Here is a 24,738-nt window from a genome sequence, read left to right on the forward strand (position 1 = left end):
AGCCAACCTTTCTATGTGCTACGAGTCCAATGTAAAGGACTAATGCTATGTGAAGGAGAGGAAAAAATGGACAAATATTTTAGGTACCACTGAAGATTATCAAAAATAGCTTTTCTATGCATAGCAATGGCATGATTTAGACGATCCCTTGATATCCTACTCTAAGGCTAAATAAAAGAGGGATTCTTGGCTCTCTGAGGGGAAAATTTTTTTTTTTTTCCCCTTCACTTCCAGCCCTGCTGGGTCATACAGTATCAGTCCTTAAAGATATCACTGGTCTAGGATGGCATATCGTCACCACGAGCCTCAGGTCAGGATGGTATTAGAAGGGTGAGAAGGGATAGAAGGAAACGTATCTGGCAGGGTTAGGGTGTTTTTTTGTTCGTTTGTTTGTTTTTTTTAAATAACAAGAAAAAGTGGAAGCCGTTTGAAGTTACTAGGAGGTTTGGATAGTTAGAAATAATCCTGGACAAGGGGGAGGGTAAAGAGAAGTGGGTAAAGAGAAGTGGGCAAAGTGTGAGTGAGGTGCATGATACGCAGTTTGCTACACAGCTGTCTGTCTCCTTGCTTTGAGTAACTGAAAAAAATGGTTATTAGACAAAAACAAAGTAGTACACACATGCACCAACAAAGCTAAGGACACTGAATTAATTCCGTGTATTATGACCCTTTACAGCAACATGATCAGCAAAATTAAACCTTAAAAAAATTAAAAACTAACAAATTGAAGACTGTTAGAGGTAAGTCTCTGAGCTTTAGATATAAAGCAACTAATGGTTTCAGGTATGCACACATCCCTTTGTAGGGCATTTTCTATTTAAGCAGGGAGATTGTAGAACACGTGAAATTTGGAATCCAGGAAAAAGGGAAAATCAATAACTTAAATTCATAATAGCATATAAAATGAGGAACATAATGTACTTGACAGAATCCATTTTAACACATCATTTGTGTGAAAGGGTTAGAGGAGTCCTTACACTTTTTTCTTTCCTAGTGGCAGAAAACTCTGAGAATACTTCCAGTACCATCATTAACAGGAGTGTCTAGATTTCATAATGCTCAGTTTTAAATAATCAAGCCTGTAATTCTGACACCTTCAAGAAGCACAAACACACACAAAGTATGTTGCTCCAGAATAATGATGTCACCGGTATATTTAGTATAAAACTGAAGATGGTATTTCTAGTAGCAAGCACTACAAACCATAGCTGGATTCAACTTGTGTGCTGTCTGCAAATTTATTTTCAAAATCCTGACCCAAGAGTAATTATTTCATTACTTCACTCTTCGAGTGCCTATTAGTAACTACACTGTGGTTTTTATTCATGTTATTTTATATGATGTAATAGGGTCAGGAAGACGTTGTATTCATGAGAATGAATAATTTTTCCATAGGAATCCTGGAAATCCTGCAGAGTGGGCAGGGCCAGCTCCAGGCACCAGCATTCCAAGCTGGTGCTTGGGGTGGCAATCTGTAAGGGGCGGCAATCCCTGTTGTTTTGCTCCCAAGCAGCGCACTGAATTGCCGCTGCAGACGGTGGGAGCCGTCCGTGTGCCCTTAGGGCAGCAGGTGCGTTTCCGCGGTGGCGACAATTCGGCAGCAGCTTCTATGTTTAGCTGTCCATGGCGGCTTCAACCAAACATAGAAGCTGCTGCTGCCAAATTGCCGCCACTGTGGAAATGCGCCTGCTACCCTAAAGGCACACGTACTGCCCCCATCTTCCACTGCGGCAATTCGGTGTGCTGCTTGGGGCGGCGAAAACTGTAGAGCTGGCCCTGAGAGTGGGGATGGGGCAGAAACAGACAATCTTATAGCAAATAAAAAAAAGCAAGATTTAATCAATTCAGAAAAGGAAATAGATCTACTTGTTTATGTTTAGTGGATGCCTTTGCTTGTTTGTCACTCTGCAAGCCCTAATACGTTTCACAGGTAGGCTATGACTATGTTCACTTTTTTCCTCCTATTGCCAAAACAAACTTATTTTTAAAAATGTTCATTGAAATTATTTTCAGTGCAATATCATTGGTCTTTTTTTCTAATAGAAATTTACAGTGGAATGATCTAAGAAAAAATTTTAACAGCATACAAATACAAGGCCATGTGTTCCTTGTGTGGTGAGAAAACCCACTAGAAATGAAAAAAGTATGGAGGGATGCTGCAGGGTTCACCTTATGAAGTTTTCTCCATATGCTCCCTTCAAGAGAGAGAGGTTCAGGCAATCACGTAGAGGTTGAGGCTCCCTGGGGAAATGTAGGTTCCATTATCTCAGAGTATAGGGTAGCTTCAGCATCTTCCACTTCACTCACTACCATTCAGGATGGTTCGTAAGAGACTGCCCCTCTTCTTCTGCATCTGTGCCCTAGCAATGCCACATGTATACGCAAATGGGCTTGTTAATGTAGTCTTTACTTCCCCTCAAACTACCATAAGGATGTCTGCTTCTAAGTCTTCTGGTAGTTGAGGGAAACATACTATATAAAGCACCTTCTCCCTGCCTCTACCTCCTACCATCCTGGTACGGCTGCTCCCAGACCCACAGATCCCCAGCTGCTCCTGTGGGATCTAAGGAAGAGGCCTGTGCGGATTATGCTACAGAAGCACTGTTTACTCCAATATTTGCAGGTTGTATGTCTGTCTCATTCCATACCTGTCAACCTTAACATGGTAGAGCTGTGTGGAGAAATCAAAATCCTCTGTGAAACAGAATTTTGACCAGCAATAGTTGAAGGTTCCAAAATCTTGAGATTTTATGCAAATGAGTCAATGCTCAAATTTGCATCTTTGATTAATACACATTGCCTTATTTATAAAAATGATAGCAGATGTCCTAATTATCAGAATTTCTGCCTGACAAGGAGAAAGCATGGACCAAGCTTTAGAAACATGGGAGTTGCTGTGCTCCTGCATGACTCTTGAGGTGCTGGCCAAGTTTTTCCTTGTCCTGGACTGGGTGAAACACTGTGGTTAGGTTGCTGGATCCTCTGGGCCTGACTGCAGCTTTTTCTGAACTGGTAAGGGGGTATGGATGGGGTGCTGGCCCCTAGCTGGGTGCCCTCCTCTGACAGCTCTCTGCCACTTGCTCCCTAGCAGGCGGGAGGGGTTCTGAATGTGGTTGCTGTTCCCTGGCTATTGTTTGCAGGCCCTGCGGCCAAGAAGACATGATTAACATGTTATCCTGTGTCACTGCCATAACTCTGAGTCTGTTGCCGTGTGACTTGAGGGAGGGGGGGGGACCATACTATGTCTCTATGGTTACAGTTTATATTCTATTCTGTATAGGCTTGCATATGGTACTCATTACTGTAGTAGCTGGGCACCTTCCAGAAGTAAGCAGTGTAGTTAACATCTATCACATGTTTGTCCTTCTAACTGGGGTGTCTCTGCTCTCAGAGGACATCTATAGTGGCCCTAACCATATAGGTGGAGTCTAAAGTATTTCTGCAGCTCTCCAAGTCTGGAGATGGCAGGATCAGTGCAGAAAGCAGCTACAAACCAGAGTTAGAAGAGAGGTGTTCCCCTCCATTGGCTGGTGTGGAGTGCAGCATGGAAAGCAGGAGAGGACAGGAGGAAGAAGGGGAAGAGGAAGAAGGATAAAAAAGAATCTAACCTGCTATCTCCTGTCAGTCTCCCCTTTATAACACACAAAATAAAAATATATTCTTTAACCCTATTCCAGTGCCTTGATCACATTATTTCTTTTTATTTTGAGCACTCTATGCTACTTTTTCATCACCTGCAACCTGAGAGTGTTGACCTATATTGTCTGCACAGGAGTGGAAACATCCTTCCAGTGTCGCAATATTATTTGCCTTGCAGCTTTTAGTTCTCTTGGTAACTGTTTTGTCACAAGACATATTTACTGTGTTTGAAATATTGTTCACTGCACGTATGACAGGAACAGATTGTGTATGTAATTCAGTGTTTCAGTGACTTATTTGTAATTTTCCCATCAAGATCCCTGTCTCTTTTGCACACTTCAAATGTAACCCCACATTTCTAAGCTGTGAGCAGGATAGTGTCAGGGGCCCAGTACAGTATATTTGAAGCTAGATTGGGCTTGGGTCCATCAGAATTCCTTTGCTGTGCTAACAGGCACTAGGAGAGGCTGCAGCATGATTTTTCGCACTCCATATCCCCAGCCAGCTCTGATGGCCTGGGGATCAGGTCCTGGCCCTGCCCTTCTCTACTCCTTTCAGGTAACTGGACTTGGAGCAGGTGCCCAAAAGGTAGAGGTCCTTTGTACCTTCCTCCCACCCCTTCATCTGAACAAGGGTTGGCAACAGTCTGGCTCACAATTTTTCCTCCCAGATACTCCAGTTTCATTGACAACATAAAATTTGACATACAGTAGAATCTCAAAGATATGAATACCATAGTCACAGACTGACCAGTCAACCGGACACCATGTGAAACCAGAAGTAACCAATCAGGCAGCAGCAGAGACCCCTCTCCCCGCCCCCTCAAAAAGGCAAATACTATACTGTGCCTTGATTGCATCTTAAAGGTGGGCACATCTGCACTGTCTGTACCGACACCTGTCCCTGGGCAGCCACTTACAGCAAGACGCAGGGGTTGCCAGCCCAAGGCAGCTGGAGCCAGCAGAGCAAGAGCAGCACTGCATTCTGTGCAGCGTTCACCCCAGGGGCCTTGCTGCTTTTACCCCCACCCTCCTCTGAGTAGGGAGCTCAGCTTCTGTTGAATCCTGGCCTGGAGTATGAGCTGGCCGATCTGGAGCCCAAACTGTGCTTTGTTCAGAGGTACGAGCATTTCAATGTTACGGATAATCTCCATTCCCGAGGTGTCTGTAACTCTGTGATTCTACTGTATTTGCACTTGATATCGAGCTAGGTGTTTGGCTTCATATGTGCTTGGCTTCTACACTTGCTGACGCGGCACAGCGTGCAAAGAATTTAGTATATGCAAGGTTAAGTTTGCCTACTTATGCCTTCAATGCTGATAGATTTCCATCCTAGAAAGGACCTATATTTCAGCAACTTTTCTTCTTAAAATGAAAAAAAGTAATGAAAATGTTTGTAATAAATCTTCTGGCTGCATTTAAACTGTCTGGTAAATTTTAGAGGATTAAGTTTCACTTGGCACACTGTTTATAAAAAGATTATATATTACAGTAGATCCCTGAATTGTACTTGCTTATGTTGGGAGGGATGGCTCAGTGGTTTGAGCATTGGCCGCCCGCTAAACCCAGGGTTGAGTTCAATCCTTGAGGGGGCCATTTAGGGATCTGGGGCAAAAACCTGTCTGGGGATTGGTCCTGCTTTGAGCAGGGGGTTGGACTAGATGCCTGATATTCTATGTGTATCTCACAAATTCAATCATTTTTCCTTCTTTTCTCTTGCAGGCAAAAATTGGATCTGGAAAACTTATGGGACCAAAAGGTGTTTCCGTGGATCGTAATGGGCACATCATTGTTGTGGACAACAAAGCATGTTGTGTATTTATCTTCCAGCCAAATGGAAAAATAGTAACTAGGTTTGGTAGCCGAGGAAATGGGGACAAACAGTTTGCAGGTACACTTGACGGTAATATGTAAATCCCCTTTTCTTGCTTCTTCTGCTCACATTTTGCATGATGTTTGAGCATGTTGAAGACGCTAGATCTGAATTATTTTTCCTTGCCATTTTAAAAAATGGATGGGAAGAAAAGCCAAAGTATGATCTTCAGCTTTCAGCAGTTGCACCAGGAAAAGGAAGGGTCTTTGAGACTCTTTTCTTAAACCTGGAAGTTGTTCAGAAATTCATCGTGCTAATTTTCTTAATTGGTGCTACATTCTAGGAACTTCGGTCATCTTAAATCTTTTTCAAAAGGTAAATCCATCTTTGAAAGACAGCTCTGAAATATTACTATTACACCTTCTTGGGTTCACATTTTAACATACTATTCTGCAGTTAGTTTAATCAGTCAGGAAGATTAAAAAATTTGTTCTTCGCCAATAATTGTAACCAGTTCTTATTAGCTACCTCCCTTTGCCTGGCTATGTTTCAGGCTAATGGCCTAGGGAAGATAGATCATAATAGGCATTTGATGAATGCCTTGTAATGTCTGCACTCAGCTGCTGATAATTAATGCTTATACAGCACTTTACAATCGTCAAAGAACCATGCAACTATTAACTAATGCTATGTACATAAATGAGTAAATAATTTTTTCCCCTTCTTGACACTTTGAAAACAGGCATAGAGACTTTGTCCATGCCTAAATTTGCCCTTAATCATGTGAGAGGAAATGTCTACTTTAGGAAAAATGCTAGTTACATGTCTAATTGGCCATTTGCACATGCCATTATCCAGTTCGCACATATAATTGTGAAAATTAGGCATGCACTTTTGTGCATACCTAACTTTGCGACTCCAAGTGACTTGTCTAGATCATTTTGCAGGTGTTTGGTCACTTTGGATAATGTCCATGTGACGATCCATGCCCCTAGGGTAAGGGCCGCATGGCTTATCTGTCAGTCTATGAAGCAGCCTTTCAGTGCAGGGCAGTGCGGCCTAGCGGCCAGAGTCTACAAAGTGTTGGGATGCTCCTTATGGGGTGGGGCAGCCCTAGTAGGGGGGTTTGGGCCCACCTGACTCCACCAGGCCCCAACCCAGGGCCCTAACAGTGGTGTAGCGGCTTGCCACTGACTCAGTAGGGGGTCCTACCAAAACACACTGAGTTTCCCCGGGTGGGAGTTACCGCTCCGTCACTTCCTGGGTCACTTCCTATCAGAGTCTGTGTTTGGGGTTTCCCATGAGATGTCAGGTCCTCTGTGTTCAGCAGGGCCAGTCATCTTCAGGATTTCCTCCAGTTGCTGGGGTGCAGGTGGGCCATAGACAGCTTCTTTTCCTGGTGCAGTCAGAGGCTGTGGCTGGCCCTCCATAGGAGCTTCCCAGGCAGGTCCTTCCCCTGCAGCCTCCAGCCCAGAATGAGCTGGTCTCCCTCCCATTACTACTAGAGCACTTGAAGCATGCCCAGTTTTGCCAGGGAGGCGTTACTTCCGCTGTCAATACCATGGGCTTAACCCTGTCTGGGCTAGTGCAGGGTAAGCAGACTCTGTCACAGTTCCTAGTGTTAGACTGGAGCTCAATAAGTGTGCAGAATGGGAGGAATACTGTCTTAAATTGTACGCTGTTATAATCTTGTCAAAAGTTGCCTTTCTAGTAGAGTAGGTAGCTGAATGTGTTTTGGCTTTATTAGATTCCCTATTCTAATAATGCTTTATGGTACACTTATAACTGCATATTATTCACTGGAGTTTTGGCTCTATCTCTACTAAATATTAATTGTTACCAAAATTTTCTGGATATGCTGTTTTCCTTTCTTTTTAAAACGTGTGGTATGAATTCCTGAACAAGTAATCTCTAACAATTTATTTGATCAATTAACATTCTCTTTCCGCTGGTGGAATATCCATAGCAGATCACAAGTTACTTGAATTCAGTCTTTATTTGAATTTACGCATTGTGTATATTTTCACATTTACTTTATGAATTGATCACAAAACTGGAACTTTGTATTGTGTTGACTTGTTGTAATTATTTAAGTAGCATGGCAGTGGGATCTTCTAGCCCAAATATTTGTGTGTTGGATTTAACAAATTGGTTTCAACCAAAACTTGCATGTGCAATTTTGATTTATGGAGCTGGGTGAAAAATGTATTTTTTTCTGATAATATTCATATATTTAAGTGAATTTGCTTTACTTATAACATCAGTTTTGTGTTTCATCTAAATTTTGATGACTCAAATGTGTTTGAAGAGTGAACACAAAGTATATGGGTGATTTCATTTAAAAATGTGCGTGAATATTTCAGAAACCTTGCTGCATTCTGTACCTTGCTCTATCCCTGAACATTAGTGTCCTTAAGTACCAGTGCTCGTTAATGATTTATAACCCCATATAATAATCATTGTGTAACTGGGAGGACATTAGGCATTACTGATAGATAACTATAAAAGATGAGTGGATGGAGGACAGAGCATATGCCAATTTAAAAATAATGTTCTATCTTACTTGGAAAATAAAAAGATTCTAAATTGTTGTTCCCTCCCACTTGACTAGTGATTGCTCAGAAGCCAACCTTAATTTTTTAAAGAGTGCAGTGGATTTTTGTCATAACTTAAACCATTAAGTAAAAATCCTTACTTTTGAAGTTTACTGTTTTATTTATTTTCCCTCTTCTGTATTTCAGGTCCTCATTTTGCAGCTGTAAACAGCAACAATGAAATCATTGTTACAGATTTCCACAACCATTCTGTCAAGGTACTGTCAATTAATGCCATTTGCTATTCTGGCAGTTCTTATTAGCTTTTAACATCTTCTCTCCTTGTCATGGTATCATTCCCCACTCTGAACCTTAGCGTCCAAGAGATGGGATACCAGCATGAATTCCTCTAAGCTTAATTACCAGCTTAGAACCTGTAGCGCTGCCACCAACCAGGAATTCCAGTGCCTGGTACACTCTGGTCCCCCCAAAACCTTGCCCGGGGAAACCCCAAGACCCAGATCCTCTGGATCTTAACAAAGGAAAGTAAACCCTTTCCCCACTGTTGCCTCTCCCAGGCTTCCCTCCCTGGGTACCCTGGAAGATCACTGTGATTCAAACTCCTTGAATCTTAAACAGAGGAGGAAAATGCACCTTCCCCCTCCTTCTCTCTCCCCTCCCAGACTCTCCCTGAGAGAGACAGTAATCCTAACACAGAGAGAAATTAGCCTTTCTCTCCTCCTTCTCTCCTTTCTCCCTACCAATTCAACAACTCGCCAACACATGACAACCCAACATCCCCAAACCACCCAAACCCTGATGACGCCCCCACACTACGACCCGCCTGGCCACAGACCCCACAGTCATACACCCGCGCCCCAACGGCTCAACCCGCAGCAACCACCTCCCACCGCCACCCCCCCAGCAACACAAACCACAAAAAACCCCCATAGCCCACTACAAACCAAATTCCACCTCTACCAGACAACAGAAAAAAACACCACACAAAAAACAGAAAAAAAAAAAAACAAAAAACCAACCCATAACCAAAATAAAACAACATCATTCATTTTTAAACAAAAAGGTTTAATGTCTAAAGAGAAAAATCTAATGTAAAAAGTGTGTTTTGTAATTCAAGAGAATGGATTAGATAACAGGTTATTCAGCCTGCCTCAGACACGGAAATATACGTCCTCCCAGACTAAGTATACAAGTACAAATTAAAATCCTTTCAGCAAAATACAAATTTGAACTCCTTCCAGCCAAATGCACATTTGCAAATAAAGAAAACAAATGTAAGTCTAACTCGCCTTAACTACCTAGTACTCACTATTCTGAACTTATAAGAGGCTGTATCGGAGAGATTGGAGAGAAACCTGGTTGCACATCTGGTCACTCTCAGAACCCAGAGAGAACAACAACCAAATTCTAACAGCACACACAAAGACTTCCCTCCCTCAAGATTTGAAAGTATCCTGTCCCCTGATTGGTCCTCTGGTCAGGTGACAGCCAGGCTCACTGATCTTGTTAACCCTTTACAGTCAAGAGATATAAAGTACTTCTGTTCTATTAACTCCTACTATCTGTTTATAACACTCCTAAACTAAAATAAAAATTAGGCCCTATTATAATACAATGAAGTTGTTGTTCCAAGGTCTAATTCACAACGTTGGATAAGAAAGAAGGGCTTCATTAAGGATTGGGAATCCAGAGATTTAACAAATAATTTCTTGTAGATAGTTGATTCCTTGGACTAGGGTAATTTTTGATTTTTTTCCCTAATGAAATAACATTTAAATGCAAGTTGTAACTCTGATTTTTTTTTATATCTATCAAATGTGTTTTGTTATTTTACCCCCCTGTCAAACAAACAGAATACAATATATAAGAAATTATTTTGTGAAAGACTTCCCACCCTGCCCCCCTTCCTTGAGGTATTCTTAATACATGTTTCCCTCACTTCTAGATTAAAACTAGTATAACAAAGAATAGTAAAAGGAGGCCACATGTTAAATGTATATCTCCTTTGTCATAGATACATAGGTTTTAAAACCAGAGGGACCATTTGTGACCATATTGTATTATGCCCCTGCATAACACAAGCCATAGAATTTCACTCAGTAATTCCTGCATTGAGCAGGATTGGTCACTGGGTTGGTGATATCTACTGCAGCCCTAAGAAGAGTCCTGGTTCATGACTGGTTGAAAAGTCCTATGACAAGTCATTACATTTCTGTTGCCTCAGGTTAGTAATATATAGGGCAGGAATGATGGTTACCATTCAGATAGCGTATCGGAGATGGTGTATGCTGGTGGGAGACCACTGAGTTTGGAAGAAGCTATTACTCACCTGCATAATTTTTTTTTTTTCTGGACTTCAAGCTTCCTCTCCAGTTTGGAATGCTAGTTTTTTGTCTTCTCTCCCGCAAAAAAACATAAATCAAACACACTCCACCACTCCCACACACCCAAAAAGAATGCTGCTATGCTTCAAGAAGTTCTCAGAGGTATGAAATTAAATATATTTGGATGAAATCCAGACTCCAGTGAAGTCACTGGAAGTTTTGATACTGACTTTTAATGCAGCTGGGATTTCATCCATTAACTTCTTGTTCTGCTGAATATCAAGATTTAGTTGTCTTGATCAATATTCACATTGTAGAGCCACAAATTTTAACATTGTACTTCAAAAATGTTACTGATTATTGTCACATGAATAATAAAAGCTACTGTAATTTACTATCTTTAACCTGGTACTAAACCTCTAGCTTTTGAATTGTGACCTTTCATATGTTTGTGGGGTGGGGTTTTTTTGGAATTGGAGAGGCAATACCAACTCATGTGGTTTGGATTACAACAGAAAAAGCAAGAGCACGTCAGGAACCAAAAAGCAGATTAGTTACATGGTACAGCAGCAGGAGGGCTCTGATTTGATAAATTATATCTTCACCAGCAGGGCTTACTGCAGTAATAGGGGTGACTGCAGAGAGCTTCAGAAACTAGTGGCAGCTTACCAGACACAAAAGCTAGTAAAAGAGAAGTAAGAAATATGTCATCTAATTGATTAAATATGAATTTAAAATGCACACTTTACTGTCTTCCTTGTTAGATTAAAGAGTTCCTTTGGGCCCTGATATAATTCAGTGCATAACGATATTGTTTGTTCTATCTTGATGGTATTAAAACATTGACCCTTTTATTCTTTTTTTGTGTATATAATTGTCAACATATTGGAAAGTTCTGTGCATTCTGGTGATTATTTAAGTTTTCTTCTTAAAAGATGAGAGAAAAGCAGAGAGCAAATCCCTAAAATTCACCAAAAACCCTCCACTAGCGTCCTCCCCGCCACAGCTTAAGTGAAAAATCATCCCTTGACAATAATTGTCCCTCATATCCCCCCATGGATCTCTGTTTTTCTTTCTTCTTTCCTGCATAGCACCCCGTTTGACCATGGCTACTTCCTCTCAATGATGTCTGGTTCTTCACCAGAAATAAACACACCTGCCTCTTTTTTTCTCTTTTTTTTCTCTTGCCATCAATTGATTTCTCGCTCTCCCTTCCTCCCTCCACTTTTTTTTTTTTTTTTTTAATCATCTCAGGAGCCAGCCTTGCATACTAATTCATCTCCATCCCCCATGAATTGTTTTCTCTTTTCTTCTTCCACCTCTCCAGGTGTTTTCTTTTGCCACCTGTCTAATGAGAGAAGTCTCTTGTCCAACCTTTTTCTTCCATTCCTCTCTGTCATCTTTTCTGACTAGTTTTATTTATTTATTTATTAGCTAGGCACTTCATTTGCCGACGGGATTGTTTCTTTTCTACATTTAGCTGGTCTGCTTTCCTCTTCTTCCCTCACATAGGTTATTGGGATTTCCCCACCTATGAAATAGAGACCTAGAAAGGTTCTATCACTAATCTTGATGTGATGAGGAGACATCATTTTGGGTTGAGTGAGACTGAAGAGGGATCATTTTTCATAGTTTGCAACTGTCCTGGTTTGTCTAGGATCATGCTGGAAATTTATAGTCCCAACCAGAGACCCAGGCAGTTGGAAGAAGCCATAGATTTAAAGAAACAGTATGCACATCTTCACAGTGAACAATTGCTGTGCTACCCATACAGAGGGTGCAGCATGTTTTGTTCCCCATGGCTAGCCAACTCTGACTGAAGGCCATGCAGAACATCCATACCAGCTATGTCCCTGCTTCATCCCACTGCTCGTTTGTTTGCACTCACTAGCTCCTAGTGTAGGATCCATGTGCCCTTCTCCTGTACACTCGTAGATCAGACTTAAAGTGAGAAGAGGAGGTATATCAGCAGATCACAGGATTGGTGTGAGGCAGAAGGGCAGAATCTCTCTTCTCCCATGTATTTCCATATTGGAGAGAGAAGAGAGTGAAGGTGGGTCCTGTCTTTAAAGATCAGAAAATGTGTGGTTTTTAGAAAGGTTTTGGCTCATATTTGATTCTGGGGGGAGGGGTAATTATTTTTAATAAACTGGTTATTCAGGGTGTAGGCCAGTTTGGGTATTGGCAGTGATTACAACAATAACTTCATTCTTGGCTATTTCCCTTCTTCTCTAAACCCGAAAAATGAAATGTTAACGATTTAACCATCTGAACACAATGAAATGTAGATGTAATAAAAAAAACTCTGGCTATTTACAAATTATAGATACATATAAGCATTACTCTGACCATATGGCATGTACTCTAATGCCTTTTGGTAAGGTAAATATAATGCTTCTAAATGAGGGCAAAACTTCCCTAGAAAATAAAATGAGAAACATAATTACCTACAGAATTATCAGGGAGTACCTAAAAGACAGGCTTATCAAGTGGGGTAGAGATTCTTGTGTGCTAGTTAATACCCAGTCTTGTACTTTACTTACAAAGTTGTTCTCAGGTCATTCCAGTGGCAGTGAACTGGACAACCAAAACTGCTCAGGTTAGCTAGAGTTTAAGTAATATTTGACCTAATGCCTTTTTTTTTTTTTTTTTTTTTTTAACTTTATATAGGTATATAACCAGGAAGGAGAATTCATGTTGAAGTTTGGATCTAATGGAGAAGGCAATGGACAGTTTAATGCTCCAACAGGAGTAGCTGTGGATTCTAATGGAAATATTATTGTAGCAGATTGGGGAAACAGTCGAATACAGGTAGACAAAATGTTATATATTTTTTAAAGTTATTAGAGCTCTTCTGGAAGGTACTGGATTGATAGTCCTGAACAATGAAGCCCTCTGTTTCTCACAAAACAGGTACAAGTTTTATTATGCCTCAATGCTGACCTGCAGGAGCGCTTTTAGGAGTGGTAGGATAGACAAACTCCATGCTCTTTCAGTCCTTAGAATCTTTGCTATGACTGCTAACAAGGCTGATGGTGCTCTTTTGTCCACTTTAGAGAATAAGAGTCTTTACCACAACAACTCCAGTGTATTTTATATAGGCCACACTACTGACAGCAGTCTGAAGATTTATGGCTCTCTCGAATGAATACCAACCCTATCCCTTTGATATTTCACACTAATCTTCATATGTTATGTACCTCAGAACTGGGACACAGACATATTGCAATATTCAGGGTAGGGAAAACTGAACAATGAAATTGCTGAATGGCGCAGGTATTGGTTCTATTTGGGCAGCCAAATAACTTTTTAATATCTCATAAGAAATACTGGGCTGCCAGATATTTATTTTTGCCAAGAAGCACTTCTAGTTCTGCCTGCAGGGCCTAGCTGACAACCTTTCAGCCATCTGCCGAAGCAGGGATTCTACTCTCTTCCTGATCAAAGCAGTGAAGGAAGGAGTAGAAATCCTCAGCTAGCCTCCATGGGGAGGACAAAAAGAATGAGATGGTGCCTTTTGGGGCCTTGAAGGGGCTACAGGGTGAAGATGTGAGTGGCCAGAGACATTCCTTTTCCTCCAATAGGACTGGCCTATGTTCCCTAAGATTCTTTTTTTCCTCATAGCCTGGGCCTCTCATTTTATTTTTAACTTGTCTTCTGAGAGAAAGGCACAGTAACCTTCTAGTCTGTCCCCACCTAGGCTTTCTCGTGGATTTCTGGCAGACCCATTTCCTCCATCCTGACTCTTCAGTTAGCGACTTGAGAGCCTGCTCCTCCTAATCTGCCTCCTCGGAGATGAGTAGATTGGTTGCTCCTACTTTCTGCAACAGCAGACTGAAAACCCTACTCTGCTTCTGCCACCACTGGTGTATACTGGTCCTTTAATACTAGGGCTGAGATACTCCATGATGCACTGGACTATACAAATCAGTTGAAGTCAGATGAGAAATGATATACAACTACTGCCCAAAGGGAGTTTATACAGTACTGTACAGGTACTAATAAAGGATAGCCCCTGTAACTGATGGTAGGGGACATACTTAAATAACAGAAAAAAAAAATATTCTATTCAGGCACTGAGACAAATCTCCAGTAGCTTTTTATCGTTATATATTTTTTTTACCTGTTGAGAAAATATTCTGCATTTGTGATGAAAGTTGCACTGCTCTGTTTCAAGTATGAATCACAGTCCTTTCTCATTTATGCTCTCCCTTGCCAAAGAATATCTAATAAGCAACTAAATATATGTATCAGCAGAGATGCTTCAACTGGAGTTCGTGTGATTATAAAAAAAGAAAGATACTGGCAGGAAATTCTCTGTGAAAGGCCCTCAACTTTGTAATCTATTCCCTGCTTTTGCTGCACCCTGAGGACCTATCTACTAGGATTTGATAGAAGCGTGATGAAGGCTGATACTTTTAGGGGAGGGAGGTGGGTAGTGGTGGTTTGATTTATCGGGGATAGTTATTTTTGGAATGAGGAACAGCTGCTGGTTTTATTTTTAATTTGATTATATGTTTGTTTTTTGGCAAAGGCACCTGCAGCCAAAGATAGGCTTTCTAATTTATTATAAGTAAAAATAAATATTTTTGAATGTGAATTTTTATATTTGAGAATAGGAAGTCAAGTTCTGTTCCCGTTTACACTGGTAGAAATCCAGAGTTCCTGAAATCTGTGGAAATATTACAGATCTACACTTGTCCAGCTGAGAGTATAATTTGCGCTATTATTTTTATCCTTATTAATACAGATAACATTACTTATGTGTTTTCTCTCCTTAAAGGTTTTTGATGGAAGTGGATCTTTTTTATCCTACATTAACACATCTGCTGACCCACTTTATGGTCCCCAAGGTCTGGCGCTAACTTCAGATGGCCATGTTGTAGTTGCAGACTCTGGAAATCACTGCTTCAAGGTCTATCGATACTTACAGTAACAGTGGGCTCTGGAGCTGCCTGGCCCTTAACAAACGACTGGTTTAATCGATCTCTCTGTGGGGGATGTGTACTTTAATTATTTTTTAATGCTGAAGGAGTCTCCAGTGGACTTTTCATGTTTATTTCCAAACTTACCTTGTTTACATAGGACTTGCACTTCTTATGTTCCTCATTGAATTTATTGTACGGGTTAATAAACAAAACCCTCCTTTGCTGAATTCATTAGGACAACGAAATATTAAACGTGAACTGCAGCTTGTGGAACAGAATTTTAAGTAGTTGACTAATTTTGCAAATAAAATAAAATGAAAATATCTAAACTATTTGAAGGGGTTTATTTAACCTGTGAAGGGTAGCTCCCATTCAGAGCTTCCAAATTTGAAAAGTGTCATTGTTATGCGTTATTTAACCCAACATTGAAGACTGGAAGTCTTTAAGATTTCATTATCATGGTAGGTATTGCACATGTAACATTCTTCAGTCTTAGTAACTATAACAAATAGGCTCTTTTAGTAAAGATATAAGGTTAAGTCATGCAAAATCCTTCCAGCTCAGTTTGCCAGATCTAACACAGCTCAACTTTTAGTATTATACCAATCAACGCAAATTTCTTACTCTTTGTGAGATTAATGAAGGATTGTTTCATGTGCTTGTCTCCAACCCCTCCTACTGCTCAGTGTGTTGTAAGCTCTTTCTAGAGACCTAAAATTTCTACAGCTTTGGAAAAAGTGCACTGTAATGATACTTAGTTACTGCTGACTTTCTGTAGAATGACAGATCCATTAACACCAAACAGTCATTAGAATGAGGGTCATTATAGTGTCATATCCTCATGTATGCAATTCTTCCATACATGTTCTTTGGCATACTTTCTAAAGGCAACTCCATATATTCATCAACATATCACACAGGACAGAAAGCCACACAGGTACTCCTTTGGAGGACCCACATTGTACAACCAAAGGAACTGTGGTTAACAAATGTTGTATGGTGACAGCCAAGGGTTATCAAAGCTATTTAACTCAAGAAAAGTACATTACAAATAAGAGTGAATTGAACCAATTTCTGAAGTCCTTAATCAATGAGATGTTTTTCTGAAGACAAAATAAGGACCGCAGGATTTGTCCCATTGTGTATGTTTGTTTGACACAGGAATAAAGAAAGTAAGTGTCAGTAATTTCAGCAAGCCATTTGAGGATGGCATCACTCTAAAAAGGAGTCCCCCCCCCCAATCTCTACTATATTTCTGAAACTCCAATTTAATTTAAAATGCTTAGTCATATGACTTACTTAAAATAAAGCCAAATTTTGTATTTTCCTGTGTATTATGTGAACCTGCCCATTTTAAGAAGCACTAATTTTATAAAGAATTGTAAAGTTGAGTCTCAAAAGATGTGTTGATACTGTTCAGGAATACAGGGTCATGCCCTCTCTCAACCCTGTGCAGAGAGGCTGTGGTCAGTATGGTGCCAATGGCTGAAATAATCTTGGAGTAGTACCTTTTCTTTATTTAGGAATTTTTTATTTTTTTAAAAGAGGAAAGTAGATGGGGGACCATCTTAAGTATGTCGGCAAAATTGAAGTTGATTTTTGTTAAATTACTTGTAGTATTTTGTTTCTAACAAGTTAAATCTGTTTCAAGCTTTCTTGAGAAATGTGCATAACATCAATTTTCCATAAAGAAGCAGACCTTGAAAATTGGTAATAACATTTTCTAAATTTTTAAAAACCAAGCAAGTATTATCAAGAGGGCAAGGTATTTTGTGTTTGAACTTAGTTTGTCCTAAAATTCTGCAAGAAGGCTAGAGTTCCATCCATTATTTCACTATGAATTATCCTCTTAAACTTGTAGATCCTTCTAGAAGGATCCTTCTAGCCAACACTCTGACACACAATCACTCTGTCATTGGAGCACTTGGAAAACTATTGACATACTAAGGAAAAAGAATATTCTTTATGTAACATTTCAACTGTATTTATTAACCAAGAAAAAAGTTCCACCTATTTTCTATGTTAAGGCCTTGAATAAAATTTTAAATAATCTATTGCTGTAGATTGTTTTTAAAGGACGGTATTAATTTGACCCAAAATTTAGATTTTTGTAAAAAATATTTTGACTAAGCTTAAGATAAATGGAAGAGTTTTCATGGAAAGAAGGGAAAGTGGGGAAGGGAATTAGTACAGGCCAAATCCTCCTTTGACACAGAAATTCTGAGGCCCACAGGGATCAGTCCCTAAACGGTCTGTTGAAAAAGTTCTATAAAACACATACTCAAGATACCATTTCATATATGTACATTGTTCCTCTAAAGATTTTCAGAAAATAAGATCGTTCCTTTGATCTGATATTAATAAATAAGGCTTTAATTAATCTATGTCAATCTGTCATATCTTGATGAAATCTGGAACTCTTACATAATGCATTTACTAACACATTAAAGGGATGTGGCCTTCTCCTTCTAGATCCTTGTTCATTTTTTGTGTTGAGTTTTCAGAACCTGTGATCAATGCAGCACCCACTGATACTGACCAGTGCTGACAACTGCCCCTAATCTGAATTCAGCTTACACAGCAAGTACTTCCCAATTGCAGTTTTAAATTCAGTGATAGATATCATGCAGTGCCTTTACGCTGACAACCTTATCTTCTCAGAACAAGAAGACTGAGAAACGTGTTGTTTTTACAGTGTGCGTTTGAAACCTGGTCAGCTAAACCACTTGGATAAAAGACCCTAAAGACAGCAATCATGGTAGAAATTTAGTAATATTTTATGGTGACAGATTCTTTTCTCTTCCAATTAAGTAACTGCTAGAATTGCACTATCAGGTCTACTGAGCTATTAGCATCTATCAAAGGCTCCAGGTAGAACACGCCTCCTGTACTGCTATGTACACCCTAACAGTTCCACTGATTTCAGTGGAATGCTAGGAGATTGGCAACACAGCAGAGGAGTGGTGGAGGTATGAGTTCTGTTTAAACTATGAAAGTAATGTCAGATGTTTTTCTGGGAATTATGTTATCTGCAGTATTTTAGGACAAACTAGTGGACTATATATTTATTACTTTTCTTCCATTTCAAAAATTATCTGTTCAGTTAAATCCTGAACAAACACTAATGCATTTTTTTACATTGATTAAGTTTCAGCAATGTAACTGAAAAGGAAAATGAAGATGGTTTGAGGCAAACATTGTCTAATGGTGTTTGGAGACTTGTTAATTAGTAAATGCTGGTATGTTCTGTAAAAGTTACAGGGCTTTCAACTTTATAATTGTGTTAATATTTTTTTATAACTATAAGGATCTAGTGTTGCCATAATGAAAACTATAAGTGCCCAGTAAGTTTTATGTTATAAGGAAATTATTTTTGTTTATGGATGACAACAAGTTATGAAGTCATGATATACATTCAGAACTTTCTTGAAGATGAATTTTGAGCGGTGATTATTTGGTCTGTTTGTGGAGATTGTATGAAAGATATTTGTACTTAGAGTAGGATGATCCTAAATTGGTTGTTGTTTCTGATGAATGTACAGCACTTCAGTTAATGTTTGTGAGCAACACAGCCTTAACCCTGATGCTTTTGCTTTATGACATGGGATTGTTCCATATTTTGCATAGCGTACAGCAACATCCCTGTGCTAGAAATCCATATCACTGAATACATTATACCTTTCCAGCCCTAGAAGTGAATATACATTTTAAGTTTTGTACATTCCATTTTTGTAAATCAGTTTCATATGTTTTGTGTATAGAACATATAAAGTCTTGTATTCTCAAACTGATATTGAAATATTCTAGCCATTTGTTGTTCTCTACTCTCCTCCCATCCTCCTCCAGGACAAAATACAAACTGTTTGCTTAAGGTCGAGGATGAAAGATGTGCGTCAAAAAGCGTTTGTATGTGTGTAGTTCTAGCTTCATGTGTGCCGTGGTATTTTTGATGCTTTAGCCTACAATAAAAACTTATAAAATTTAATCCATCTTGGAAACCTAGGAAAAATCAATCAAATGTTGTATCTTACCACACGCAAAAATTTCAAATAATAAAAATAAAGCTTGCTTCCTCTGTTTATTTTCAGAGTTGGACTTATTTGTCAGTGTATTATATTCCTTGTTCTCAGATATCCACACTGTACTGAGAAAGGGGCAATTGTTTTAAAAGGAGAACCTCTTGCCACAGAACATTAGGGTTGGAAGGGACCTCGGGAGATCATCTAGTCCAACCCCCTGCTCAAAGCAGGACCAATCCCCACTTCCCTAAATGGCCCCCTCAAGGACTGAACTCGCAATCCTGGGTTTAGCAGGCCAATGCTCAAACCACTGAGCTATCCCTCCCCCCCATAGCAGGAAAACTGTTTCATATGTGTTTTGGTCCTTATCACATATACACAGAGGAAGAAGAGGATTTTTTTTTCTTGTCCTCTGTTCTTGAGTGGTTTTTATTGATTAGCAGGAATATGATTAAGAACTGTAGGCCTTCTTCCTTTAAGTCATTAAATGTGGTACCTATTCAGCTATGCTATAGTCTTTTAAGATCCATACTGCCACTTGTTCTGTATGCTCTGTTAACACTGACTTTGTCTACTGCAGCCAACATTTTAGAAAAATAACAGTATTAGAAAGGCACAGAGTTGGCATAATGGACCAGTTCAATCAGACTCCCTCACAATGCCTACATCTTATTGGCCTATGTTACCTTTCTCTTTGGATAATACTTGGGATTCCTTCTTAGTCTCTGGTGAAATCACCGAAAGCTGGATCCTGTGAAAAGTCAGTTTGGCCCAACAACCCACTTAACAAATAGCATAGGTTCTTTTGGTGCAGCAGGGATGACTTGGAGACAGCTGGGTTGCACAGTCTCATGGGGAGTCAGGTCTAGTGTGTTGATAGGACACTCAAAAGTGCAGAGCACCTCAAAGGACAGAAGCAGTCACCCAGTTTCTCTTGTCTTTGGCCTGCACTAAGCAGGCATCATTTTCCCTTTCTTTACTGCACACCTCAGAATGTATCAGACAACATATTTCAGGGCCTTCAGTTTTTCTTCCTAACACAAAATTTACTAGTGTAATGGATCTGTAAGGCTTTGTTCTTGTTAATCAAGTCTCACATTAATAGATATATATATGGCTATGAAGAACAGTGCAGCGCTGAACTTGCCAGAGCACTCTATCTGTTTTGAAGTTTTGGCAGTACACAATCCGTTCTGTTTGGCTGCCAGTATTGGTCGGAATTTCAGAGATGCTGAGCACTTGCTACTCCCGTGGAGGAGGAGGAGGAGGAGAGAGAACATGAAAAGGAAAAGAGGAGAGAACACACAACTTTTGGAGGTGGGAGGGAAGAATTTAGTCAAGAAATCTGTTCAAAGAAACCAGAGAGCTATTCAAAACATTCTTAATTTTTGCACTAGCATTTCTAAATAACAGAAAAGTGCTTAATGAAAATATTTGCCTAAATGACGATGTCCGTGTCCTTCAGCACCTTACTTTGCTATTCATTATAATAAGGTGTTTAGTACTAGTACATTATTTTATATTAACTGTTCCACCTTAGTTAGTCCTCTGCAAACATGGGCAATTTTTTCTAATACGCTTATTAGTCTTTCCACAAAGACCAAATGCCCTTACTCCACTAAACTGAATACTTTTAAATTGTGTAACTATTGGTTTATTCTGTATCCAAAATTTCTCCTTTAGGGGAACTTTTACCAAATACTTTATGAAAAAAATCTTCCACATACAAAAACTGCTTGTAACAAAGTTGCGAAGCAAAGCACTTAAAAGACAAGAACTGCCAGAATTAAGATTATTTATTATTTGTATTACAATAGCACATAGGAACCCTGCTCATGGAGCAGGACTCCACCATGAGAGGGAATATACAAAAAGATGGTACCTGTCTCAAGAAACTTCCAATCAAGGTTGCCTGTGCAAACTTAACTCTACTCTCCTGTGACCATGCACCATGATATTTAACTACATGATTACATACTGTACTCTTTTCCACATGACACCTTCCTCGTTCAGGGCACAGAATGGACAGTGCTGTATGTGATCATGTAATTAAAGACTCTATCATAACACATACCCTAGTGCATATCTGAATCATAATGCAACTTTAATTCTGGTATTTCCTAACTTTTGAGTGTTTGACTTTGCAACCCTTTAATGTGGCTTTTGTATGTAAGCTTCTAGATGTGTGTGTGTTGTTTTTTTTTAGTACTGATAAAATGAATTGTCATGTATATTATTCCCCCAGTGTGGATCATCAGCAAGTTTGGTGCATTTATATCCACATCGGTTGAGCTAATGGAGTAAATAGGGTAATGTATGGACCAACCACTACCGAGAAATATAAGACATACTTTTGCTGGTGGGTTTCCCAGCTATCCTCTGACAGCAGAGAGAGAATTTCTGGTGCTGGAGGGAAGTGTACTCTAGTCGTTACATATCCTTCTTTCCCCATCCCTATCCTTTTCTGCTTCTGGGCCCTAGCATGTATCTGTGCAATCTTTCTCTGCCCCACAGTCCCCTATCCCTGCCCCAAAGCCTGACTTTACACATCCTCTGCATCCAAGTCATGCTATTCTCCTCTATGCTGGCTGGGCACCAGCAGGAAGAGGCTGAGAGCGTAGGAAAGACAATCTCCCTGCTCTCAGTTCCTGTGCCTGACATAATAGCAGCTCTCAGCAGCTGCAAGGAGTAATTACAAAGAAAGGGCTGCTCAGTCAGGTCATGTGAGGTGAAAATTGGGGTACACAAGGCAAATCAGACTCCTCAAAAGGGTACAGTGGACTGGAAAGCTTGAGAACCACTGTGTTAAATGAGATAAAACCAAAGTTTGGTACAGTAGTTTAAAGCTCCCATGGCTTTTTCTTGTAGCTATAATAGGGGTGCTACTCTGGATATCTGAAAGGCTAACGTTCTGGACACCCTGCAGGCCAGAACCACTACATGTAATCAGGCAATATGTGGAAGCTTGGTTGGTCACTTTCTACTGTGTGGCTAATTAAAGAACTCAGCTTTCCACAAACTACTACTCTGAGTATAAATTTTTATGAGTGACATATCTGAATATTTGGATGCTAATATTTTAATTGTATTGTTAAATTATTAACCTTAATTTGGGATATGCCAGATTATGTTCCACATGTATTTTATGACTTTAAAACCTAACTTTGTACTTTTGGATCCTTGAAGTATTATACCCAGATGTATAGGCACTCTTTCCTTAATGTGGGTATTAGATAATTTCAAAATTAGCTTTAATTTTTACGGTAGGCACTTTCCTATGCTTAGCTATGAAAATCAGAGGCACCCTGAGGGAGGTGCGTGTAATTTTTGGAGACCTATACGGAGAACAAGCAGCCCCAGATGAGTCAGGGAAATTAATTCTGGCAATTTTCACGTGATGTACGTTTTGAATTGGAGTGTGTAAAAACCTGATTGTGGGGCTGCACCCAGGGGCCAGGAGGGAGAGAAGAGGAGGAGGAGGGGGGAGGTTAAACGAGGCAGGAAGACGCAGAGGGAGCAAAGGCTAAAAGGTCTGGTCTGTACCCGCTCCCCCTCTGGAGGCGGCAGGCGGCGCTGTGAGCCGCGGAAGCAGAGCCACCCCCACCTTAGTTTCCCGCTGCCCTTTGCCTCCCGGCGGCGGCGCGGAAATCAAATTTCGGCGCCTGGCCCGGCCCTCAGCGCCGCCGCCCCCCGGGCCTGACTCCCAGCTCCAGCGGGAAGGAGGCGACATGGTAAGCGGCGTTCGGTCCGGCTCCTTCCGCCCGGGAGCCGCGGACCCTCAGCGGGCGGCTGCTGGGGCGTCCCTGCGGGAACCGCGCTCAGCCGCTAGCGCGGGTGGGCGGGGACTGAGGCTGCCCGAGGCGCTGCTCGGGTTATGGCCTGGGTGCGCCGAGGGGATGATTGGGGAGCCCGTGGCCGCCTGGCCGCCCCATGCACTGGACAGACGGGGTGCGCCCGGAGCCGCTTTGTCTGTGTTGAGCTATGCTAGAAACGGTCTCCCCCGGAGTCAGACCCGGGCCGCAGCGCCACGGCCCTGGCCCGGCGTGTGCGGTCCGCGAGCGGAGCATGCAGCCCCCACGCTCACTCTTAGGGGCCCCAGATCGGCTTCTTTAGTCGTCTTATGTCGGCGGGGCGCAGTCGGACAACAACCAAGTCGTTACAAGTTTAGTGTAACCCAATTCTAAACACCAGGCTTCGTATTGGAGGAGAAAATGCGGACTTTTAATGGGATTTCATGGGATGTAATTAACTTGCGGAACTCACTACCGCAAGATCTCATTGAGGCCCACAGCTTAACAAGATGGGGGGAAAAAAAAGGGGCTCCACATTTATTGGCATAAGGAGTATCCCCACCCTGGTTATGTTATGTAGGGCATGAAATAGCCACCACTTTCCAGAGGTTAGGAAGAAACATCCACAATGAGCAGATTATCTCATGATTGTCCATTACTGGGTTTTTTTGTGTCTGTATTTGGTGCCCTGTCCTGCCAAAGACAGGATACTGGAGTAAATGGACTGATTTAGTCAGTATGGCAATTCCTTATGTATGGCAGTTCCAGCTTCTTTCATAATAATTAGTTGTGATATCACCAATATAAGTATGTGGCAGAGATGAATAAATCAGATGGGAGGAGTTTATGTAAAAAATATACACAATTTAACAAAGGCTTTAGTCAAATAAACTTTTATTACAATGAATCATATTGTTTTAGCTTGATGCATAAGTGAATGCTGAATAAAGTAACTTCCAAAATTAAGATTTTGTACAATATAATTTAAAAAAAATCCAAAGCAGTCTCGCCCTTGTCCAGATGATAAATTCAAACATTTGTTGCTTTTGCATATTACCTGTTTGAAAGTGAAAAAGCTGTGAAACTGACAAGAATTCCATCACTTTCACTCTGCTGAAGCTTTGATATGATATGGGTAGCTGAGGCAAGGCCTGATCCTCCTCTGCCAGAGTCATATGCTACCTACCTTTTCTAGGAACTCACCAAATTCACTTTCCCACTATGAGCGTTTATGAAGATTATGCAGAATATTTTCCAGTACATAATCTGATGCAAGTGATGAGCTACCACTTTTTTCTTATGGGCTTTAAAGGGATGCTATCAATTTAAAAAGTCACATTTCTGTTTAGAAATATTTTATATCCTAGTAATTAATATAATTGAAAGAGACTGGAGAAGAAAATACTTTTCAGTTTTACTTTTCTGTATTATACAGCACTTTGTATATAATCAGTTCCAGTGTGTCCCTATATATTCAATCAGTTTCCCCTGCTAATTGTTTGACGCAGCATGATGAAAAGAAAAATATTTGAAAAATGGAGCACAGGATCTGTTCCAAGAGGCAGGGCTGGCGCTAGGATTTCTGACGCCCTAGGCGCCGGGACATTTCGCCGCCCCCCGCGCGGGTCTCGCGGCTCCGGCGGAGCTACCGCAGGCATGCCTGCGGCAGG

General features: G+C 40.6%; 2 protein-coding genes across 23 annotated transcripts in view; both read left to right on the plus strand.

Annotated features, from left to right (window-relative positions):
* TRIM2 (tripartite motif containing 2) overlaps positions 1–19,339 on the plus strand; it is a 111,102-nt gene extending 91,763 nt beyond the window's left edge. For 14 of the 18 annotated variants that reach the window (XM_032774654.2, XM_032774650.2, XM_032774646.2 and 11 more), the window contains 4 exons: positions 5,361–5,541; positions 8,193–8,263; positions 13,001–13,141; positions 15,114–19,339. In XM_032774654.2, coding sequence (XP_032630545.1) covers positions 5,361–5,541; positions 8,193–8,263; positions 13,001–13,141; positions 15,114–15,266 — 546 coding nt within the window. In that variant the 3' untranslated portion in view covers positions 15,267–19,339. The remainder of the gene's footprint in view (positions 1–5,360; positions 5,542–8,192; positions 8,264–13,000; positions 13,142–15,113) is intronic. The other 4 variants (XM_032774657.2, XM_075066333.1, XM_075066334.1 and 1 more) reach the window with 1 other exon arrangement.
* Positions 19,340–22,795: 3,456 nt separating this feature from the next.
* Positions 22,796–24,738, plus strand: part of MND1 (meiotic nuclear divisions 1) — a 78,618-nt gene continuing 76,675 nt past the window's right edge. For 2 of the 5 annotated variants that reach the window (XM_075066339.1, XM_075066337.1), the window contains exon 1: positions 22,796–23,008. In XM_075066339.1, coding sequence (XP_074922440.1) covers positions 23,006–23,008 — 3 coding nt within the window. In that variant the 5' untranslated portion in view covers positions 22,796–23,005. Of the gene's footprint in view, positions 23,009–23,371; positions 23,430–24,738 lie in introns of those variants that run through there. The other 3 variants (XM_032774669.2, XM_032774670.2, XM_075066338.1) reach the window with 2 other exon arrangements.

This window comes from Chelonoidis abingdonii, chromosome 5, assembly GCF_003597395.2.
Source record: "Chelonoidis abingdonii isolate Lonesome George chromosome 5, CheloAbing_2.0, whole genome shotgun sequence".
Taxonomy (NCBI): domain Eukaryota; kingdom Metazoa; phylum Chordata; order Testudines; family Testudinidae; genus Chelonoidis; species Chelonoidis abingdonii.